The 20,167-nt window shown below is 38.7% G+C and overlaps 1 protein-coding gene across 4 annotated transcripts in view; it reads right to left on the bottom strand.

The window, feature by feature from the left end:
- Positions 1–20,167, bottom strand: part of KYNU (kynureninase) — a 57,674-nt gene that overhangs the window by 18,478 nt on the left and 19,029 nt on the right. For all 4 annotated transcript variants that reach the window (XM_042827053.1, XM_042827052.1, XM_042827054.1 and 1 more), the window contains 6 exons: positions 15,563–15,624; positions 14,011–14,082; positions 12,531–12,605; positions 11,052–11,198; positions 4,554–4,652; positions 3,741–3,814 (listed from right to left, as the gene is read on the bottom strand). In XM_042827053.1, the coding sequence (XP_042682987.1) occupies positions 3,741–3,814; positions 4,554–4,652; positions 11,052–11,198; positions 12,531–12,605; positions 14,011–14,082; positions 15,563–15,624 (529 nt within the window). The remainder of the gene's footprint in view (positions 1–3,740; positions 3,815–4,553; positions 4,653–11,051; positions 11,199–12,530; positions 12,606–14,010; positions 14,083–15,562; positions 15,625–20,167) is intronic.

Genomic DNA, 20,167 nt, shown 5'->3' with positions numbered 1-20,167 from the left:
TGCTTTAAACGCTAGGCTGTGTACAGTTTTCATTTAATCCTCTGCCAAGTCTTATCTATTATTCTCCTGACTACTTTACATACATTTATTTCCCTTTCATCTTTTTAAATTGTGCCTTACTTTTTCTTACAAGGATTCAGCGAGGACTTTTGTTCCATTCCTATCTCAAGACTCCGAGAGTTTGTTCCCTCCCCATCCCTTACGTCAGCTGACAGCAGGATTAAGCTCACCATGCATTCACAGTTGATATGAATACCTGGCTGCTGCTGTACCATATATCCTAGGTGCTTGCAAACTCGCACATTTCTCTAAAGAATCATAGAATCATTAAGGTTGGAAAAGACCGCTAAGATCATCAAGTCCAGCCACCAACCCTTCCTTACCACGCCCACTAACTTTGTCCCTAATGCACGGCAAATTATCATTACCCTTCTTTTCATAAATGGAGAAATTGAGAATCAGGAAAAAAAAGGGTTTCTCTGAGCTCAAAACGCAAGTCAAGCTGATTTTCAGTATTAATCTCCCATTTGCAACACAACAGAATTCAAATGGAAATTTGGTGGCCTAGGATCAGCATGCAGCCAGTGGTCAAAGCATCAGCAGTGTTCCATACTCTGCCCAGGTCTACTGCCACAGAGAAATGGCTCTGGCACAATTAGCCAAGAGTATACTGCTCTGTGATATATGTGATATAGATAGAACAGGTATTAAAAAGAGCCATTCAAGTAATAAAATAGACTTCAAAGGAGCTGAGATCATGAGAGAATAGGGATATATGGGGCCCATATATGTCAGATTGATTAAATTTTACTACTGTGGGAAGAAAGAAAGTGGACTAGTGAAGGACTGCCCAAAATACTCAGGTACAGATATTAATTAGGATGGTTACACAATGTAACTTTTAAACCCATGGCCTTGCTATGAGTTAGAGGACGATATCTAGCTAAGCTCAAGTGCAGGATAGTATTTGCAGTGACACAGAAGAAGGGGACAGATAAGCTTGTGCTGCCCATACCTTCCACCTTCTGATCACCAGGCCCAGGGATCAAACCCAGCTCTTGAACTGGTGAATTAGTGACTTCAGAGAAACTAGTGGGAAACTAGCACATAAACAGAAGTGAGATTGGTGATTATTTCAGTCTGTTGGAATATGACATGGTATTACTGCACAGTGCAGGTTTGGAGGTGTTAGATTTACAGTTAGGCTGACACAATGCCTCAGTTTGCAGGCTCAAAGCAGAGATCAGTCCTGAGATGGCCCTATCTGCTGTGAGAAGGCTACTAAAATAAAATTAATAAATCTCTCTATACATACACATATGCATAAAAAAGAATACAGAAAGAAGCAGAGCTTTCACTTTTTCTAGTCCAGGGAGCAGACTGGATGGAACAACATCTGTGGGTAATATAGCAGCCATACCTACAACACCAATGCCCACTTCCTTGCAATGTTCATATTAGCAAGACTCTGGGCACAAGAAAAAAAAAGCACACATATGGAAATAAAGGAAATTAAAACAACAACAAAACACCTCTAAATGCCTTTGATGAAAGGCAGTAGCTGGGCTTAAGACTGTCTAAGTAAAGAAATATGGATTAAATTGTTTAATTTCCACTGAGTACTTAAGTCCTTTTTGCCCTGAAGTAATAGAAAAAGGCACTTGGCAGATATTCTGGGTTTGTCTCTCTGAATTATGATCAGAATATATATATATATATTTAATATTAAAATATGATATATAATTCCAATAGATAAATAACTACTTAGTCAATAACTTCTAGAAAATATAAAGGTTGAAACAAATTAAATCCATAGAATTGGGTAAAGTGACATCCATAATGCCGATCATGAGCAAAAAAAACAATATTTCAGATGCTTTAAATGACAAAGGGCTATCAGCTGGAATGGAATTTAATTAGCCTTTATGTGTGGATGTGGTGGAAGTGAAGGAAGTATTTAGTGCTTCGGTTTTGAATGGAGTTGTCTGGCCACTGGGTGTCATCCTTGATTCAGATGACAGCCAAAGACTTTTTTCAGATTCAACATAAAAACTGCAACTTCCAGAGCAGTTAAATTCCACTCTATTTGATTGTACAACATACAGCAAATTGCTCTGCATTTAAATCAGCTATAAAATTGAATACTTTGACAAAGACAAATTCTCCTTTGTCTCACTGTCTTATTTGGAAACCTGAAAAGGCTGGTTGGTAGGGAAGAGGAAAAAAAAAAAACCAGGATGTATTAGCTACAAACACTTTGGAGAGTGATTATCAGATCTTAAGAAATATGAAATAACTGTGATTAAATAATACAGAAGGTCTACACAGGAAGCTTGGAATAATATTCTCAATTGAGTCCCAGGTTGAAAAACTTTCATACAAGCATTTGTATTTAAGGCATTCAACATCGAGATCCAATACACAAGTTAATGATTATGTACGAAGAAGCAGGTTCAGGAAAAACTAGTTTAAGCCCTTCCCTACACTACCAAGCCAGTCCCCTCCCTGAAATTCCAATGTTTCATCAAGGAAGAAGAAAGACACAAAGTTCTTGAGACTTTTTTCATTCTTTCTATTGCTATTCTGTGATTTCCAGCTGGTGCACTTTTTCCACCTCTGCCCAGCATCTTCCCTGCATGCCACAGCCAAAGCTGGAGGCCAGGAGACCAAGCCTGCACCTGCTGACTAATGGTGGACTAACAGACACCTTTCCAGCAGCGCTATCCCAATATCTGGAATATTTTGCCAGCATTCACACATGAAGATCAAATCAGCTCACAGCAGGTCATATGTCATCCTAATGAGTTTTCTGTTATGGGTGACTGAGAAGAACCTATCAGCGTTATTTTGTTATCTCCTGAGAGTCTAGACAGTCTGAAACCAGCACATAGCACAGCAAAGCTGTTTATTATAATATTATTTCTCTGAAACCTGATTTAGTTTGCCTTCCTCAAGCTAAAATAAAAGCAAGTGCCAGCAAATTCTCCAAGCATTAAAGCCAGAAAGTGTTTACATTTGTCAATGCATTAAAAGTATTAATCCTACTGTTCTTAATACACATAAAGGGCAGACATAATGTTTTAAATAACAGGTTGTTTTTTTTTTTTAATGCAGCTAACTTCAGTTCTGATAGCACAGCTTTTCCTGGATTATAAAGTCTTTGAGAGCACAGATCTCCATGTAATGCTTTCCAGCTTTACCAGTGGATATAATTTTAATGAAAACATGCCAGTATTAAAGGGCTATTAGACACAGAGTTGAAATTGCCTTTGATTTTTGTTCACCAATAAAAGACTTCAATGATTAAAAAAAATCCATTTTTAAAAAGAAGATATTAAGTATTCTCTTTACATTAAGCAATCTCACAGGCATGATTTGGGTTTCGTATTTTTAATATTATAAGCATTCTCTTTTATGATTACGCTTAGTTTAGAACCAATAGCAGACTTGAAGGAAAAATCATTGAAGATGTGAGCTCAAACACTAACAATTTCAAAATATACCCAAATTAGCATAAAATAACCCTTCTGAGATAACAAAGTCAGATAACCAGATTATCTAAACTTGCACTACGTTCTTCATTAAGGCAATAAGTCAGCAACAAATATTAGTCTAATAAGTCTTCTTTGAAGCAGGGAATTTTTTTCTGCATCCATCCATACAAACATATTACAAGTCGATGGTCAGGAGTCCTGTATACCTTTCCAGCTCCCTGTATTTAAGTTCAGAAATGCACTTACGCTGGTTGAATACTCTGGGAATGCTTCTCGTGAATGTAGGCAGCAGCAAGGCCTCCTGCTCCAGAATTTAAATACTGGAAAGAACAAATCAAAATGTAAGCATCTTTTGTGCTCGTTATCTGTAATGTATAGCTTTTCTTACCTCACCCTGCTCTATAAAACAGACTAATTTCAATATTTCTCATGGTTTTTTAAATGGAGATCTTAGCACTTGTCTCGAAGTGCTAACGTAGGTAGAAGTAGATGTATTTTTTCAAATTAGTTCTAAAAATATTCTTGGCTTACATATGGTATCTGAAATCTAACAGACAAAAGGCTGAAGCAGACACACATTATAATATACAGAGAAATAATTCATTAACCTGTGTTTATTGACTCTCAATCTCAACAGAAAGTGAAGAGAGCTAATAGATATCCTGCTGCATGACCTGAAATTCTTTGAGTTTAGGGGAAATTGCTCTCATTTAGAGACAATTTACAAAAATCCCATAGTGGCAAGACTTCTCTGTGTGGGAAATAAGAGGAGAGCCTTTGATTCCATGGCCCTGGATCTGAACATCCATCAGGGCAGATGTTTAGCCACTGCTAGCATCTATCTACCAACATCCACTAACACTAACAACAACTTACCGCTTACTTTTTGGAGCTTCTCATAACAAAAGCACCACTAGAGTCAGTATCCTTCAAGAGGTGCTGCAGATGGTTCAAAGATTCAACCCAAGCTTTGAATAATAACATGTCAGGTATAGCTCATACTCATCTTACCTCTATAAATGAGATTATAGAGGACCTCAAACAAGGAATCTCTTTTACCTTGTAGGTGCACCAGCATGCAAAATCCACTCCCCAGACATGCAAATGGAGCTCTATATTCCCAACAGCATGAGCCAGGTCAAATCCAACAAAGCAACCCTGCAGGAAAAATATTTAATATATTGCTTATCACGATAATCAGCACCTTAAAGTTACTTTGAAATAGTATCTTCAGAGCTAGTTGTATGTATTGCTCTCTATACAGGCTTGATAACAAGTTCCATCATCTATATATTTTTACTATGAATGAGAGCTGTATGTATCTACCAAAACTGTCATTTGTTTTATGGGCTTGTCTTCAAGGACACTAGGAGATAGTTTAGATTTCTATTTTTTTTTCCTCATGCAGTAAAGTGGGATCACTCGAAATAAGCAGTCAGAGAAGCTCTAGGCAGAGGAGAAACAGTAATATACATAATGACATTATTCAGAGAAGAGCAGTTAGATTTTAATGTTTTCTTATGTTTAAAGTCCCCTCAATTTTCAAACCCCGATGTTGCTCTTTGGGAATCCAAATTAGTGAGATAAGCATCCTATGCAACATCTTGATTTTTTAGGGATTTTTGTATTTGTTAACACACTGCCATTTCTCTGTTAAAATTGGGTGTATTTTAACAACCAAAACTTGCGTGGGGCACTGTGTAAGGAAGGAGAAAAAACGATACATAATACATATGTGTAAGATCACAAATAGCAGTTTTACACACAAAACAGCCACTGGATGGCAGCATTTTTTAAACTAAGAAAGTCTTCTTAACTTTGCTATTTACTTAAGCACAGAGAAATAAAACTGCCTTTTGTGCCTAGACTACAAATAAAATGCTATTTTGCATTTTGCTTTAAAAACCACAAACAGCCAGCTTGAAAACAGCATGGTAGGCATAAGAGTGAGAGCCCAGGCTTCAGAAAAAAAACAGCATCCAATAATAAAACAAAGGATTTTTCTTTTTTTTCCAAGAATCTCTTGCTGTTTCTTGCACGAAGGGAGTCTGAACTGAATTATTTAAACAATACTTTGGTATATTTAATCCTCTGTATAAGATAGATAACAATTTGAATGAAGCAGCATTTTAAGAAGATCCAATGGTAATTCCAGTGGAGGAACTAGTGAAGTTATCAGCTGGAAAAACCAACCCAAAATGATGGGAAGAAGAAAATCCACTGCCACAGTATTTGCATAATATAAGCATCTGCTATTAAACAGAACCAGATTTCCAATAAATATTCCAGCCTTCACACACACTGCAACTTGCCTTCATAGAGACACTCAGGAGTAAGTTAGGACAAACAAACGTAAATGATGAGGTTAATGCAGAGAGCTGAAGCACACTGGATGCCCATGGGAATGCTCTCATCCAGAGATAAAATGGTTTAGGTTCAGAAAATAAGATACTAAAACCAATCTGCTAGTGAATGAAAAAGCTTAAGACATTAACCCGGCTTCAAAACATCCGTTGTCTGGATTCAAACATTTACATGCATACGAACTACACCAATTTTTTTTTTTAAACTGCTATAAGAAATTCATTGGTTTCAGTGAACAACAGGCGTACTGCAATATGTTAGGAGTCTTGGAGAATTAGCGTGGCAGCACATTAACAATATTAATACAAAAGAACTTGCTGCTCATGGAAAAAAGTGCATAAGAAATGCAACTCTATGGTAAATTCTGTCTTGAATTCATTTGCCCTTCCTTACATGTAAGCAGTAATTTCTACAATATATTTAAGTGCAAGATGAATAATTGAGAAAAGATTGTAGAGTGAAAATAAGAGAAGATGGTGAGGCACCCAGAGAAGCTGTGGATACCCCATACCCGGAGGTGCCCAAGGCCAGGTTGGATCTGGCCCTGGGAAGCCTGATCTGGTGAGGGGCAACAAACGCACAGCAGGGGTTTGGAACTGGATGGGATTTAAGGTCCATTTCTACCCAAACCATTCTATGATTCTGTGACACCAGGAAGTTGGATGCCCTTGTAATCATGGTACTAAATAGATGTTCCATAGCCAGAGCTACATCTGTAACGTCAATATGCCCAAGTGTGCCAAGAGCACTGACGCCAGCTGGTAGGTGTTGGCTTGCATCAGTGCCATGCACCTGCAGCCCACCAAGCAAATAGTCACCAGCATGCCACCCACGGGACATATCCCTCAGCCATTTTAACCAATCCCCATTGTTTTGAAATGGCTTGGCAAATCCCACAGAGCACCATTAAACTTCATGAGTCTGAGAACCTGGGTTCTGTGCTGGTTTCCTGCATCACCTCGGGAAATCCCATTCATGTTTTGCTCAAGTTGTCATCCCCAAAAACGATGATGCTGCTTTGGCTTTCCTAGGAAGGCGTCTGGCACGAGTCGCATGAACAGCAAATGTTTAGCCACACAGATTTCATGGAAGAAGTAAAACAAACTGAAACAGCTCTCCCTGCACACACCACGCAGAGCAGGGACTGCGTGGGAACGTCACTTCCCCAGGCACAGGGAAAGCAGAGCTCTCCATCTGTTATGGGCAAAGCGAAGGACGCAAGCACTCCCCTGCCTCTTCCGTTTTATTTTAACATCTTAAAGTCATTCCTGCAATATGTCTGGGTAGCTGCTGATAACCAGCAGGTAACAACTCAGCATGGACAATGACATTTGGAGAGACGGAGAGAAATGACAGCCTCACACAAGCAAAGCTGGGACATTTAGAGCGAGACGGGAAAAGAAATGAAGATGAAGGATCTTAAATCTCCTCCTACTGGGACTCAAGAGATTAAAATACTTTACATACTGTACAGAGACAGTGAAAAGTACAATGTAACTTATAAAATGAAAATCATATTTGAAAGGCAGTCTCCTAGAAGTCAGCCATTTCTTTGCTTGCAGAGGAATAAAACAACTAAATCTCCTGCAACCTCTACAGCAAGCACAGAAATGTGGAACAAGAAAAACTGTTACATCCTCTTTCAGCCTGCTGATGGGTCTCTAGCACAATACGCTGTAATTTTGATTTATCTGAGAGACCTAAGATGGAAAAATAGCCTGAGGTAATTTTTCAAGCTTAATTTAGTTCATTTAATATTTAATGACTTAATGAAGCTGTCTATGTGCAGAGCTTTCACGCTGGGAAGAATCTTAGCGTACGTAGAGAACTTACGAAATTGGCTTAAAAAATGTAAAAGGAAATTGGTAACTTAATTCATAAATGATTGACCTCAAGGATCCTAGGACATTTTCCAGACCTCCAGAGCTTGTGGCTCAGACCTCTAGTTAAGCCCTGATGGGGTAAAGCACTGCAGGACTTTATTTCAATTGTCCATTACAATAATTAAGACCATCCGTAGGACGTTTTTTTCCCCTCAGCCACACCAGTTGACTAGTGATATTCTTCCCCCTCTTCTCAAATGACACTGTCTCATATTGTCCTTCCCAATTTCTTGTTGTCAGCTCTGCACAGTTTCACTGCTTATGCTCAGGAGCATGGGACCATTCACTACTCTTCAATTCCACTAAGGAGAGCCTTGTATTTCTGCTGTCAACATGACTTCTCAGGCAAAGCCTTTCTTAATGCACATTTTAAAGGACTTCAGCTGTTCTATGTTAATGTCACGTATGAGACAGTCATTCTAACCACTGCTGGTTTCATCAGGTCCAGAATCTCTTGAAGAAGAAATGGTCTTCAAGTTCTGAAAGCCTGTCAGCCCAGGGATAAGTACTGTACAGAAAAGAAACCTATAGACATGACATGGATGCTAATGACTAATCCTATCAGGCAGTTTTATCACATGTATCTAGCTCTGCTTGATCTGCTGCATGGCACTGGAATTTCCCTTTGAGTCATCAAGTTGACCTTTTGAGACACTGAAACATCTGCATGATAAACAATACCTCTTCAACTCAGGGAGAATACTGGATCCTAAGTTCTCATAATATTCCCTAACTGGTCCATAAAAGAGGAAAAAGACAATAAAACAAAAGCAAAGTACTTCCTCAAACAACATATGGAAAAGCCCTTGTGAAAAAAAATACAATAAAATAGCAGCTTATCATAAGTACCTGGAATCTCCCTAGATGGTTGACAACTCAGTAGCCTCACTGTCCAACATAATCAAGAACTGTTCTAGTTGACATTGCATTTCAAGTTCTACTTGTTTCAAAATTGAGGACCAAAAGCACTGGATTAAATCCAACCCAGGTTAATCATCTGAACTCAAATTTCTCAAGCAGCAAAGGCTGTTTCCTTTTCATCACATCTTCTCCTCTCTGTACGGCTGGGTCAGCAGTTGTTCCTTGCTCTCCTCTGGCCCAACATCAGCTCCTAACATCAGTTCTGACCTGGGAACTGAGGAGAGGAGCCAATTGTGTTTGAGGACCCAGCATTTTCCCTTCAGTAACCAGAATCTCCAAAATCAAGAAGCAGCAGCTTACAGGAAAACAACTTACCACTATTAACACAGCAAACTCTCCATGAATTGCTGATTTAATAGCTGCTCAAGTAAATATTTGCAGTATGCTGATTGTTTAAGTGTGGTGAAACTGTATGTTAAAAACTAGTTTTGTATAAACATATAAACATCACTTAGCCCAGAGGCAGAATCCATAAGGATGTGGAGCTGAATGTATCTGACAGTGGTTGAAAAACAAGAGCTGCCTTATACTTTGCTTTTAAGGCTATCTAGGCGCTCAAGCACTTCTACAGACTTTATTACTTATCTTTAAATACAATAACATCCCAGGTCATGAATGTACTCACTTCCCAGTCCAACAAACTATCCACGAACAGGTTAATTACTTGCATGCACAATTTATGCCTACATTCACTAAAAAGCATTCACAGGGACACAGCAGCCCACGCACCCTCCTGCTTGAATTAATATTTTGACTTGCACAGCCTTATGGAAATGTTAAGCTCTCTATAACACATCCTGGTTATCCTCTCAAGCAATATAACCATCAAGCCCATTTTTGCTCTGTATGAACAAACTATCACTGACTATTTTTCCCCTGGAAGATGTCTCAGCGTGTCAGTGAGTTAGTTCATAGCTTTCACTGAAGCCACAGAGCTTCTGCTCCTTGAAATGCATGCTCATAGTCCAGTGGGCATCTACAAGAGAGAATGTAAAGAGATTTTTCCAAATTGTTCATGTTTACAGTGAAGAGAAATATCAGATTTTTCAGACCCTTCACAGAGGGGATTTGGAGGCATGGTTTGTATGTGGGTGTTAGTAGCTGAGCAAAAAGTTCTGCTACGACAGAGAGCATGAGTGAGCAATGCACTGGCTGGCATCACCCCATCAATCACCTGTCTGCCCTTCAGATGTTGCAGTCCATCCTTCTAATTGCTTACCTTCAGAAAAACACTGAAAGCGGAAGGCACCACAAAGGTGTTGTTTTTAGAGCTACTTGGAGCTGATGCACAGACCTGCTTGCCCCCACAGCTGATTGCCTTCCTTTCCTTCTTCCTTGGCTCTCTACATCTGTGTCGCAGGTTGGTGCTGTTTTATATTATGTTCAGGACCAATTCTGTCATCAAGTGCTGTTCAGTCAGAACCCCCCTCTTTTTAATAATCCACAGTCCCTGTACCTGCTCTTCTCATACCTGCTCTGCTCTTTACTGTCATTTTTCAGAGCCCAGCTGCTTACTCCCTTGACCTCCAGAGAAACGCCCACAGCCAAAACTACAGCTATGGAAGACACACTCTGACACGAGTCAGGAACATCTCCAGAGTTAAAACATCTAATTGTAAATAATTTACTGCTTTGCAAATGCACAGTGATACTAAATAAATTCACCTGTGAATGGTTTAATCCTCAATTAGATAAAAGGTACATCTACTAAAAGAGTGCCCCTATGCAAAGCCTGGAAACTTCCTGGAGAGTAAGAAGACTTAATTAAAAACTGTTTTCTCTTGGATTCCTGAGGCAATTGAGATGGTTAAAGAAGTTTTGCAGCTATGCCCATGGAGCACACTGTCTGCAAGTTCCTAAGGCTGAGCCATCACTAAAACACAGTCATCTTGCGATGCTGATGCGTTCATCTCTGGAAAAGTGAGCAGTGGGGTTGGAGCAGTGCTGGCTGTGTGGGAGCTCACCTGCCTTAGGGGTGAACACTGCCGAAGTGAGGCCACAGGGAAAGAGGGAAAATTACGGAAGTCTGCCAAACGAGGAGAAATCTAGCACAAATTAATCTTTAAAGAGAGACAGAAGCTATGATTTCCTCCTCCCCCTCTACTGCACTGAACCTCTTAGAATTCTACCCTTAAGGGAAAGCCAGGTAGAAGTCAAGTCATGCATAATCTCCATAATCTCCTCCTTTAAGACCCACCTATAAAATCTGCTCTCTCAGCCCTCTTTCTTCCCACAGCACTCAGTTCCCAAATGATCTGTGCACAGCATGCTTTTACCTTTTATCAGAGTCCCACAGCTTTCCACATACGCTCCAGTTTGTTCCACAAAAAGAGGAAATCAAAAATATTTCACTATACATACATTTAGGCTGGCCTTGGAGCAATCCTACCTTTTTTTGGCCAGCTTTTGTTATTCTAGGGATGTCAAACAGCTGGCCTGTGTAGTACTGCACCCCACTGAACAGAACAACAGCAATAGAGTCCCCTTCCTCTTCAATCACAGCAAGAATATCTTCAATCCTCAAGGTCTCCTCCCCCTAAAACAAAGTTAAAACGCGCATTTTACATCAACTTTGGCAGTAATGAAACTGTCATTTCTGATTTCGTAATCTATATTTTACCACAAGCCATGCTGCTTGCATAAGGAGATCAAAAGCAAATCCTTAGCACAGTAATGATATACAAAGGTAGAGCCATGAAGTAGCCTATGAGTAGAGTTATTTCAAAAAAGAAAATTAGCAAACTTATCTCGAAAGTGCCAGTTTTTAAATGTCTATTCACTTCATATTTTAGCATGTTTCGTACTCTAATATTTCAGACAGCTTTAATTTACAAGCCAGCATATATGGTTATTTTTAAATATCTGAAATTTGTGACATTCCCAAGGCTTAAAGCTGTCATCCTATAGTTTCATCCTATACTTTTTTGATAAACTTCATATCCCAGAGGAAACCATTATAAGTTTGCTATATTTCTGTTTCAAAAACAATAAGTCTCGCATCATCAAAGCGCAACAATCCCCAAACATGGGGTCATTACATGTAAAAGAACTTTAACAAAAAGTCTCGCATTCTCAATTCTTTACAGGAAAGCAACTACCCTGTCCTCCTTCTGTTTTACTAGCAAGGGATTGTGTAAAACATACCAGCACCTAGGGATCAATTAGGCAGTGAAAAGCTAGAATTAAATTAGACTTGTTACTGAAAAGAGCTGGGACAAGATTGTTGAATTGCAAGTATTGCAAACTGCTGTTATCTCAACCATTCTTGCAAATCTATCAGCATTCAGTAGTGGGCTCTTTACTTACAAGATGATTCAGATTTCAGAAGCAAAAGGTCACCACCAGTTTATAGTTAGGTGGCAGAGTTCTTAATACTGCAACACTGAAGCAAGGCAATCTTTCAAATTACTCTGTGCTGCATATTATTCAAAGCAGACCTTTTCCTTAGCCTGTGCAGATAAAGGCACAGTGCTGCTCATGTTATGGCAATCTTTTACCTTAGGACACTAAAAGGACATTAGTGTTTCTCAATGAACTGTTCCATTTTGCAGTTCTCTCAGGATGCTGTTAGCTTTCTGCAAATAGGAAAAAATGGGCCCCCCCCCCCCCCCCCGGAGAGCCACATTTTTAAGGCAAATGCACCAGTTGAATCAGACAATTGTAATTCTGATCATAAAACTGAAATTCTACCTAAATATACATTAAACTTGTGTAAATTTGTCCAAATATTGTAAAAGCATTATAGGGAACATGGGACTATAACTTCTGCAGGCAGCTGCTAGAATATTTGAAAACATATGCCTTCTCTCATATGAGATCCACTTCTGCCTTAGGACTAGCAAGGAGAGCTGACGTGCATCTCACCAACCTCCCGTGGCCGCAGCATGAGCATGCTTTTCTCCACATCGAGTCCATGAAATCGAAGCTGGGACTCAACAGCATACTGCAAGAGATTTTCATGCAGAGCACATTAGCCTAAGTGCATGATAAAGCAACTAAAGGAAAAAAAAAGCCAAGCACAGCAGAACTTCAGAAAAGCAATTCAGATGCTTGCCTTTCACTAAAATTAATGCTCGAAGTCTAATCTGACTTTTCTGAAAACATTCTAGATTTCCTTCGGTTTGAAAAGATCAGAATTTAATTCACATCAGACAGCAAGGACAAAGTCAAAGCCTAAATTCTGTAGGATAGGCTCATGGAGCAGAATGAGGTTGGAAACAAGGCAAAAGATGCATTTTGCCACATGTCAGCAAACAAAACCTTCACAGACAATGGTCCAGTGAAATCACAGCAGCACAATCTATAGCTCATTCTGCTAAACCAGGGCCATGGGTATGCACGTTGCTTGGCACATGCCAACTCCCAAGCTGTCACATATGCACTGCTTTCCATGCAAACAGGTCTGACTGGCACATGTTCTTACCCATGTTACTTACCCTCATGTGCTGCACAGCCAGGAGGAAATGAGAGTTCTAAATTCTTATACACTGATATTTTAAATCAGTAAATAATGGTTCTGGAGATAGCATAAAAATTATCAAGTAATACCATGAAATAGATTAAAATTACATGACAAGAACCGAAGTGACAGGAGTTGCACTGAGTATTACTGAAGCACCATAGAAATTTAAAAAGATGGAGTCCCAGCGTACAAGTGCACCTGGAAGAAATGCAAGATTAGCATGAAATTGCCTTTGTTTGAAACAAAGGCAATTTGAAGTTTATACAGTTGTGCTGCCTTCTTCAACACAAATAAACTTGGAAGTAGTTTGAGTCATGTCTATCACACCTTAGAAATCAAATTTGTTACCAATTTCCATGAGTTTACGGAGCTGATGATAAAGTAGCAGTGGGTCACAAATGCAAAGATTAATTTTCTGTAAGCTATGATGCATGGACAATTGCATCTCATTTTATAGCAGACAAATTATGTTTGAACTAGTAATCCAAAGTGCTAAGAACAAACATTTCCATCTCTGTCTGGGGATACATAAGTGTTAATGCTGTGAATTTGTATTGATTTGGTTTCATAAAGTAAAACAGCAACAAGAATTAATAAAACATTTACAACTCGAGTTGATTTAGGCCAGTAGTTTGCTCGATGTCTTTAAAAAGACTAATAAATCAATGTGCCCATTCAATCTTTTCCTCTTGTAACATTTTTTATTTGAACAAAAGGAATAAAGTTACGATCTGTAAAATATGCTTAGCTCAAAAGCTTCTGACAGATTTTTTTATTGTAACGTTACTTGGACAAGATGAGCTAATAAATATTCAAATCAGGCTACTGATATTCTTTGGAAAAATATGATTAATAATACAAATATGGTAAAATATTAATTTCTTACATGGTCAGAGGGAAAGGCTTTGGCTTCTAGAAGAATTTTATAGCGTGTTGGAGTAGGCTTGAAGAAAGATAGCTGTTAGGAACAAAAAAAAAAAAAGATATGTTGAAATGTACCTCAGCAGAGATGCTCCCAGCATGTAACTTAATAAAGACTGTTTTACTTTCATGCAGACTACAGAGAATCCCCAGAAATCACAAATATTTCTCTGTCCGTATAACATTTATCAAAGTAGGAGAACATTATAATACTGTATTTCATAGATTCATAATGAAGGTCACGAAAAATCCAATAGTGAAAACTTGCTCTTACAAGAATCAACAGCAAAGATTTGACTGCAGACAGGGAAAAGTCTGGATTTCGCCCAGCCCCATCTCCCTTCTGAAGAATAGCAAACAGCACAAAAGAGCTGCATTTCCATCTCAGCTCTAAAACATTAGCTATCAAACCATTGCCTCTGAAACAATCTGAATGAAAGGACCAAGCTTTCTGTAAAGACCTCATTCTCACCCATCTCAGCATCTTCAGGGGAATTGCCTTTCCTACTCATCATCATCAAGAGGAGGAGTAGGAGCAGACTTAGGAACCCTCTTGTTCATGATAGAGATGTAGAGACAGTTCCACAGGGCTCAATCTGGGCTGTTTACTCGATTTCTAGCTGCATTGCACCTAATTCTCAGCAAAGCAATTAGGTCAATTAGCTTATACATAGCCCCACCTTGCCCTGCTTCAGGTGCCTTAATTTGAGAAATTCAGAGATACGTTACAGACAAGATCTAAATGCTAATACGTTTATTCTATGTGTTGACCACACAAAACCTCATGGGATCATTCATTTGATGCAAACTTTGGAATCACTGAAGAACCCTGGATATAACTGTTGAGGGAGCTACTTAAAAGGAAATCACATTTAGGGCCACGGTGTCATAAAACCAACAAACAGATGTTTTGCATTTTGTAGTTATATAAAATTCAGGACTTAAATAATGATTTGAAATTTAATAGACATTACTGCTCCATCTTTACTCTTTGGTCTTGTCTTTCTTTAGCTCTCAAATTTGGCATGGAATCCAGAGTTGAGCAGCTATTTAGGATGTTTAATTACCATCAATTAATATTCTGATATCCTCTCTGAGGACAGCACATGTGAGAAAAGCTCAAACTTTATGAAGTCATACAATTATTAAGGTTGGAAAGAACCTCCATCTACCACCAATACTGTCCAATAAATCATGTTCTGGAATACTACATTTACCCTTCCCTTAAACACCTTCAGAGATGGTGACACTACCACTTCCCTGGGCAACCTGTTCCTTGAAATCATCTTTCTGTCCAGCTTTTCTGTTCAAGGGGAGCCAAGTCTTGTACAGAAATGATGTTGCTCAAGACACTATTTCAAGGGCTTAAGGAAAGTTTAGCATTTGCCTGGTGTTGCCTTAATGAGATCCCCACAAAACAGTTTACTTACATTAAGAAAAGCATATTTGTCACAGCCATTCATAAATAAAGGAAAAAACATTTGTCGACATATCAGATAAAACTCATGAAGACATACCATCAGGAGATGCAAGTTAACAGTTAGTCCATTCATTAAGGCTACTTCATGTCTTTGGGCACCTGAAATAAAAAAATGTATATACTGTTTTGGGTTTGATTCATAATTCCTGAGAAACATTGTGAAGTGTTGAGAAAATAAAATAAGAAAAATGTTTTCAGTCAGCGTTTCTCTAAAGACAGGAAAGTAAACAAATGTTTGAGATGTCATCACAGAGAAGGAAAAAGATTCCTTGTCTGACTCACTACACCACACTAGCAGGAAAATATTTCTTTTTCAGGTCAGCCACAGAAAAACAAAAAGCAATGAAGTATTTCCATTTCTTGGCAAACCACTAGCAGATTTATTGCCATTAATACCTCAGACAAAAATCAGGTCATAAGCCTATACATAAAGTAAGATTTCAGACTTATTTTTGTCATTAGTTTATCTGTAAAACAAGTAAGAAAACATATTGATACAATAATCTGTCGTAGGTGGTAGCTGTGATGTCAACATAAACCTCATCTCTAATTAAAAAAACAAGCCAAAATGGCCTAATGAATATAACAGGCCATTATTAATGTGGCAACTTAACAGGAAGCAGCCATAGCTACATAGCTCTAGGGAGGGGAATAACAGATGCCTTTTGGCCACAGTTAATCACAGACAGAGCTAATGGAGTAACAACTAATTGTTATTACAGAGTATTAAGCAACAAATTCTCAAACCTTTATCAACCACTGGTGAAAGGTTTCAGGCAGGATGAGGGACTCTAAGGCAAAGTACTGTGTTGAGATATGGAGAAAATCAATTCCTATTTCTTTCTGTTTTGCCTGATGTCTGTTGTTGAAAAGTAGTAATTCACCCTTGACAAATCAGTGCTTTCAGAGTTTTCTTCAGCTGGAAGGAAGATAGGCTTGTGCACATTGCTGTAGTCATCACCCATCAATAGAGTTTGCTGAAGGTGGAAAGAGAGTGAACAGAGGGAGAGATGAAGGCAAGCTCAAGCAGGCAGGGAGGGCAGCAGCCACTCTGATGGAGAAAGAGGAAAGGAAAACATGTTGGGGCAAAAAGAAGAAGGGGAGCAGCAAGCAAGGAGAAGCAAATCCTGTCTTTCTCGTGTCCTGGCCCCTAATCAACAAAGGAGAGACAATCCCACTATATCACAAGTGGTGTGGCTTCCCTGAGCTACAACTATACCAACCTTGGAAAGAGACACAGTCATGGGCTAAGCTCAATACATGAAAACTTAATCAAAGATCATGGAAATCTGTGAAAAAGAAGAGTTTATTCCTAAATCCTTGCTGTGCAGGTCTAAGCTTCTGCCATCACAGGAAAAGCCAAGAACCACCTTGATTGAGAGATTCAATGGCCTTCTTTGTGTTGCTGAAATCTTTAAAATTATTTAAAATTATTTAACAACATTGAACAACAAGACCTGCTGATAGCTGTCAGTGAGTCCTAAGGACCTGTTCAGAGGATGATCCAGGAGGAATAAAAGTTGTTCTAATTTCCCTTCTCCAAACATGAGGAACTTGGAGTTTGTGAGAAGAAATACAAGTGAACCTAGCTCTTGAGCAAGAAAAACAAGATTTTTCATCACTTAAACTGCTCTCCTCTGATATTTTTTCCCTCTGATAGCACTGCATCCACGAGCTCCATCCTGCTGGAAGAGGTCACCTTGTGCCCGTTCTACTGCAGATACAAAGACAGCTAGTCAGTGATTGCAGCTCAAAACAGTGTTATCTGCAGCCTTAATGTTTCTATGGAACTCTTGAGACTAGGAAAAAAATAAAATCAAAAATGGTGCTTTCCTGTCTATCTCTGCTCTTTCCAAGAAATCTGTGGTTTTCACAGCAAATTCTGCATGAGCAATCCTTTGCTCACTGCACCACTCCCATATCAAACTAATGGTTAATCCGTAGATCACTTTTAGCTGCATGCTAGCATCCCAAATTAAATATGACACTACATTTGTCTTCCGTAAATTATATATTTATTAAAAGCTTTCCATTATTGAATTTCATGCCCACAAAACAAACCTCATCCGTGTCATTGGAAAACTGTTACCCCTTATAACCTGCTCTGTTTTCAGAAAACAACCTTTCTGTGATCCAATTAACCTATTACAATATTCAAAGACCCAGCACACAGGAGACAAAATTATGTTTGCTTGCTTTCTTTCCTAACTTTATACCATATCTCCAAGACAGGCTAAAACCTGTATGTTCTGCTTGATAAATCTCCTCTTTAATAAAAGGAAGCAGCATTTGCAAAAGACAACTTCAGAGACAATTATGATTGTGTTAGGCAGGCACTGCCATCTTTCTCCCCTCTGTCTGCAGCAGGAGATTGATCCACAGCAGAATAAGTAAAAAGCATTCTGTGAAGTGATTGAAAACAAAGACTAAAGGCTCCCATTTTATAAGCGGTTTGCTTATTTCAAATACTCCTTATCACTCAAAGTCACTACAAATCTGCTCGGTGTTCAGTCTTCCCTCAACAGAGACCTGTCTGAGCACATCGTGGAGCAGCAGCCACACAGTTAATCTTGTTCCATCGGAAGGTGATCCTGCCAAGGTTGTAATGTTTTAATAAAGTCTGGTAGGAGCAGCTGAGATTACCGGCATCACGTTATGCCGCTTGGTGTGAGGCTGGAAAAAAGCTCTGGCCTCCACTGACCTTGACTCTGCATTTCACAACATATTTACTACTGTAACTTTCATTGAACAAGAAAATGGGGCCGCACTTAATAAGCAAGATGTTACAGCACTATAAACCATTAGATGGGCAGAGATATTTTACAGTCTTTAGCTCATTCCTGAATAAATATTTTTCACTCACTACCACTTAAGAGTGAGAACTGACAATTCCTCTTTCCCATAACATATTAAATACGGAATAAAAACAGCATAAAATTATGTTTATATTCTTACATCAAAATCACCATAAAGAGAAATCCAGAATTCACTCAACTCATATACTGCATCTTGCTGGAAGACAGTACATAATAATAAATAACAGCATAACGTATTTCCTGCATTTATTCTCTTTATCTTTTTACTGATATAGACAGGTTAATGCCATTTTTACAATGCATCTATTATTTGGAAAATATTAATTTGTTTACCTCCTAAGGATTGCTTCCATAGGTTCTGAAAAATGCTGTAAGGATATTATATAAATAAAAACCTGCTGATGTGCAGATCAGATTTCAGCCTAAAACTTATTCCATTTTTTAATTAAACATATCTGAGAAAGTTCTGGAGGACAAAATCCAGAATGATAATCTTGACTATACTGCTGAGGAAAACAATAGGACGACAAAAAGCTTCCCACTGAAGTGTTCTAAAACTATAATAGGTCAACAGTAGGGTGGCCTCAGTCATCATAATTTTCATAGAAAATATATATATTTAGAGAGAGAGAGAGAGTTATACACTCTAAAATGAAACAAGCTGTTGTAATAAGTTCCAAGCAGTTTGGTCCATTTGGTATGAAAAGCATCTGTGTCACCCGGAGTTTGGAAAAGGAAAGAAAAATAGGGAGGCTGATAGGAAATTAGAGAAAATTTATTTTCCCTATTCTTGCACCCAAAATATTTTTTTAAATAAACAAATAAAATGCACTGAGCTGGCAACCTCAACATAACAGATGGGAGAAGGGGAGAAGACCCCCAGCTGACTCCTAGCTTTCTGCAGTGACATTAAACAAAAACCGTGCCAAATTGAAGCTGGCACCTGTGGGGGGTCAATGCCCAGCTCACTCCTGCACCCCACCAGGTGATCAGGAACCCCATTTTGGGAACAGATCCACGGCACACATTCATGATATCATGATATCATTCAGATCTGATGAATAATGAGGCAGTCATAGTGCCCTCCAGTTACTGAAGTTCAAGGTTTACAACTGAAAATCCCTTGTTATGCATCAAAGTAGTTATGTGACTGATCACATTTCTCACCTGCCCACAGCTCCCCAGTACAACACCAAAAGAACAAAAGCATCAACTTGCCAGGGAAGAGTGGTCAAACTAGAGAAATCCCTAAGTCATCTACGTCCAGCATTTCAACACACTTCCCCTTTATAATCAAACATTTTTGTATTCTGTGATAGTTACCAGATACACATACACTGAGCTTGCCCTTGAACATTGTGAAAGCAAAAAATAAAGCAATTTCTTCACTTCCTTGGGAATACTAGGTACTACAGCAACAAGTGCCAAAAAAGAAAATACAGGAAGACAGAAGAACAGATCTGCATTTTGGTTTTCATTTCATTCTGCAAATGGGATTGGTCCACATAGCACAATGATGCTCAACATAGCCTCACCAATATTTATATAATCTTGTCACTTACATAACAGATAGGCCAAGTATAGAAATGTTTTCCAGTACTTGTTCCTCTCCAATAATAGTTTCCAAAATTCTACTGATTTTGAAACTTCACAGAGAAGTCAAAGTTGGCACATGCTCTCTTTATTTGCTTTAGGAATAAAATAAATTTATAAGTACGCTTGTCATTAAACATTCTTTAATGTCTCCCTTTCCTGCTGTTCAGAATCCATTAGCTTTGCCTGAAGGAGAAAAACGCACCTTTCTCATTGAGCTCTTGTCTAGACTT

This window comes from Centrocercus urophasianus, unplaced genomic scaffold, assembly GCF_019232065.1.
Source record: "Centrocercus urophasianus isolate 14NV4802_14NV808 unplaced genomic scaffold, USGS_Curo_1.0 seq_28, whole genome shotgun sequence".
In the NCBI taxonomy this organism is placed as follows: Eukaryota; Metazoa; Chordata; class Aves; order Galliformes; family Phasianidae; genus Centrocercus; species Centrocercus urophasianus.
This window is presented reverse-complemented; position numbering and strand designations above follow the sequence as displayed.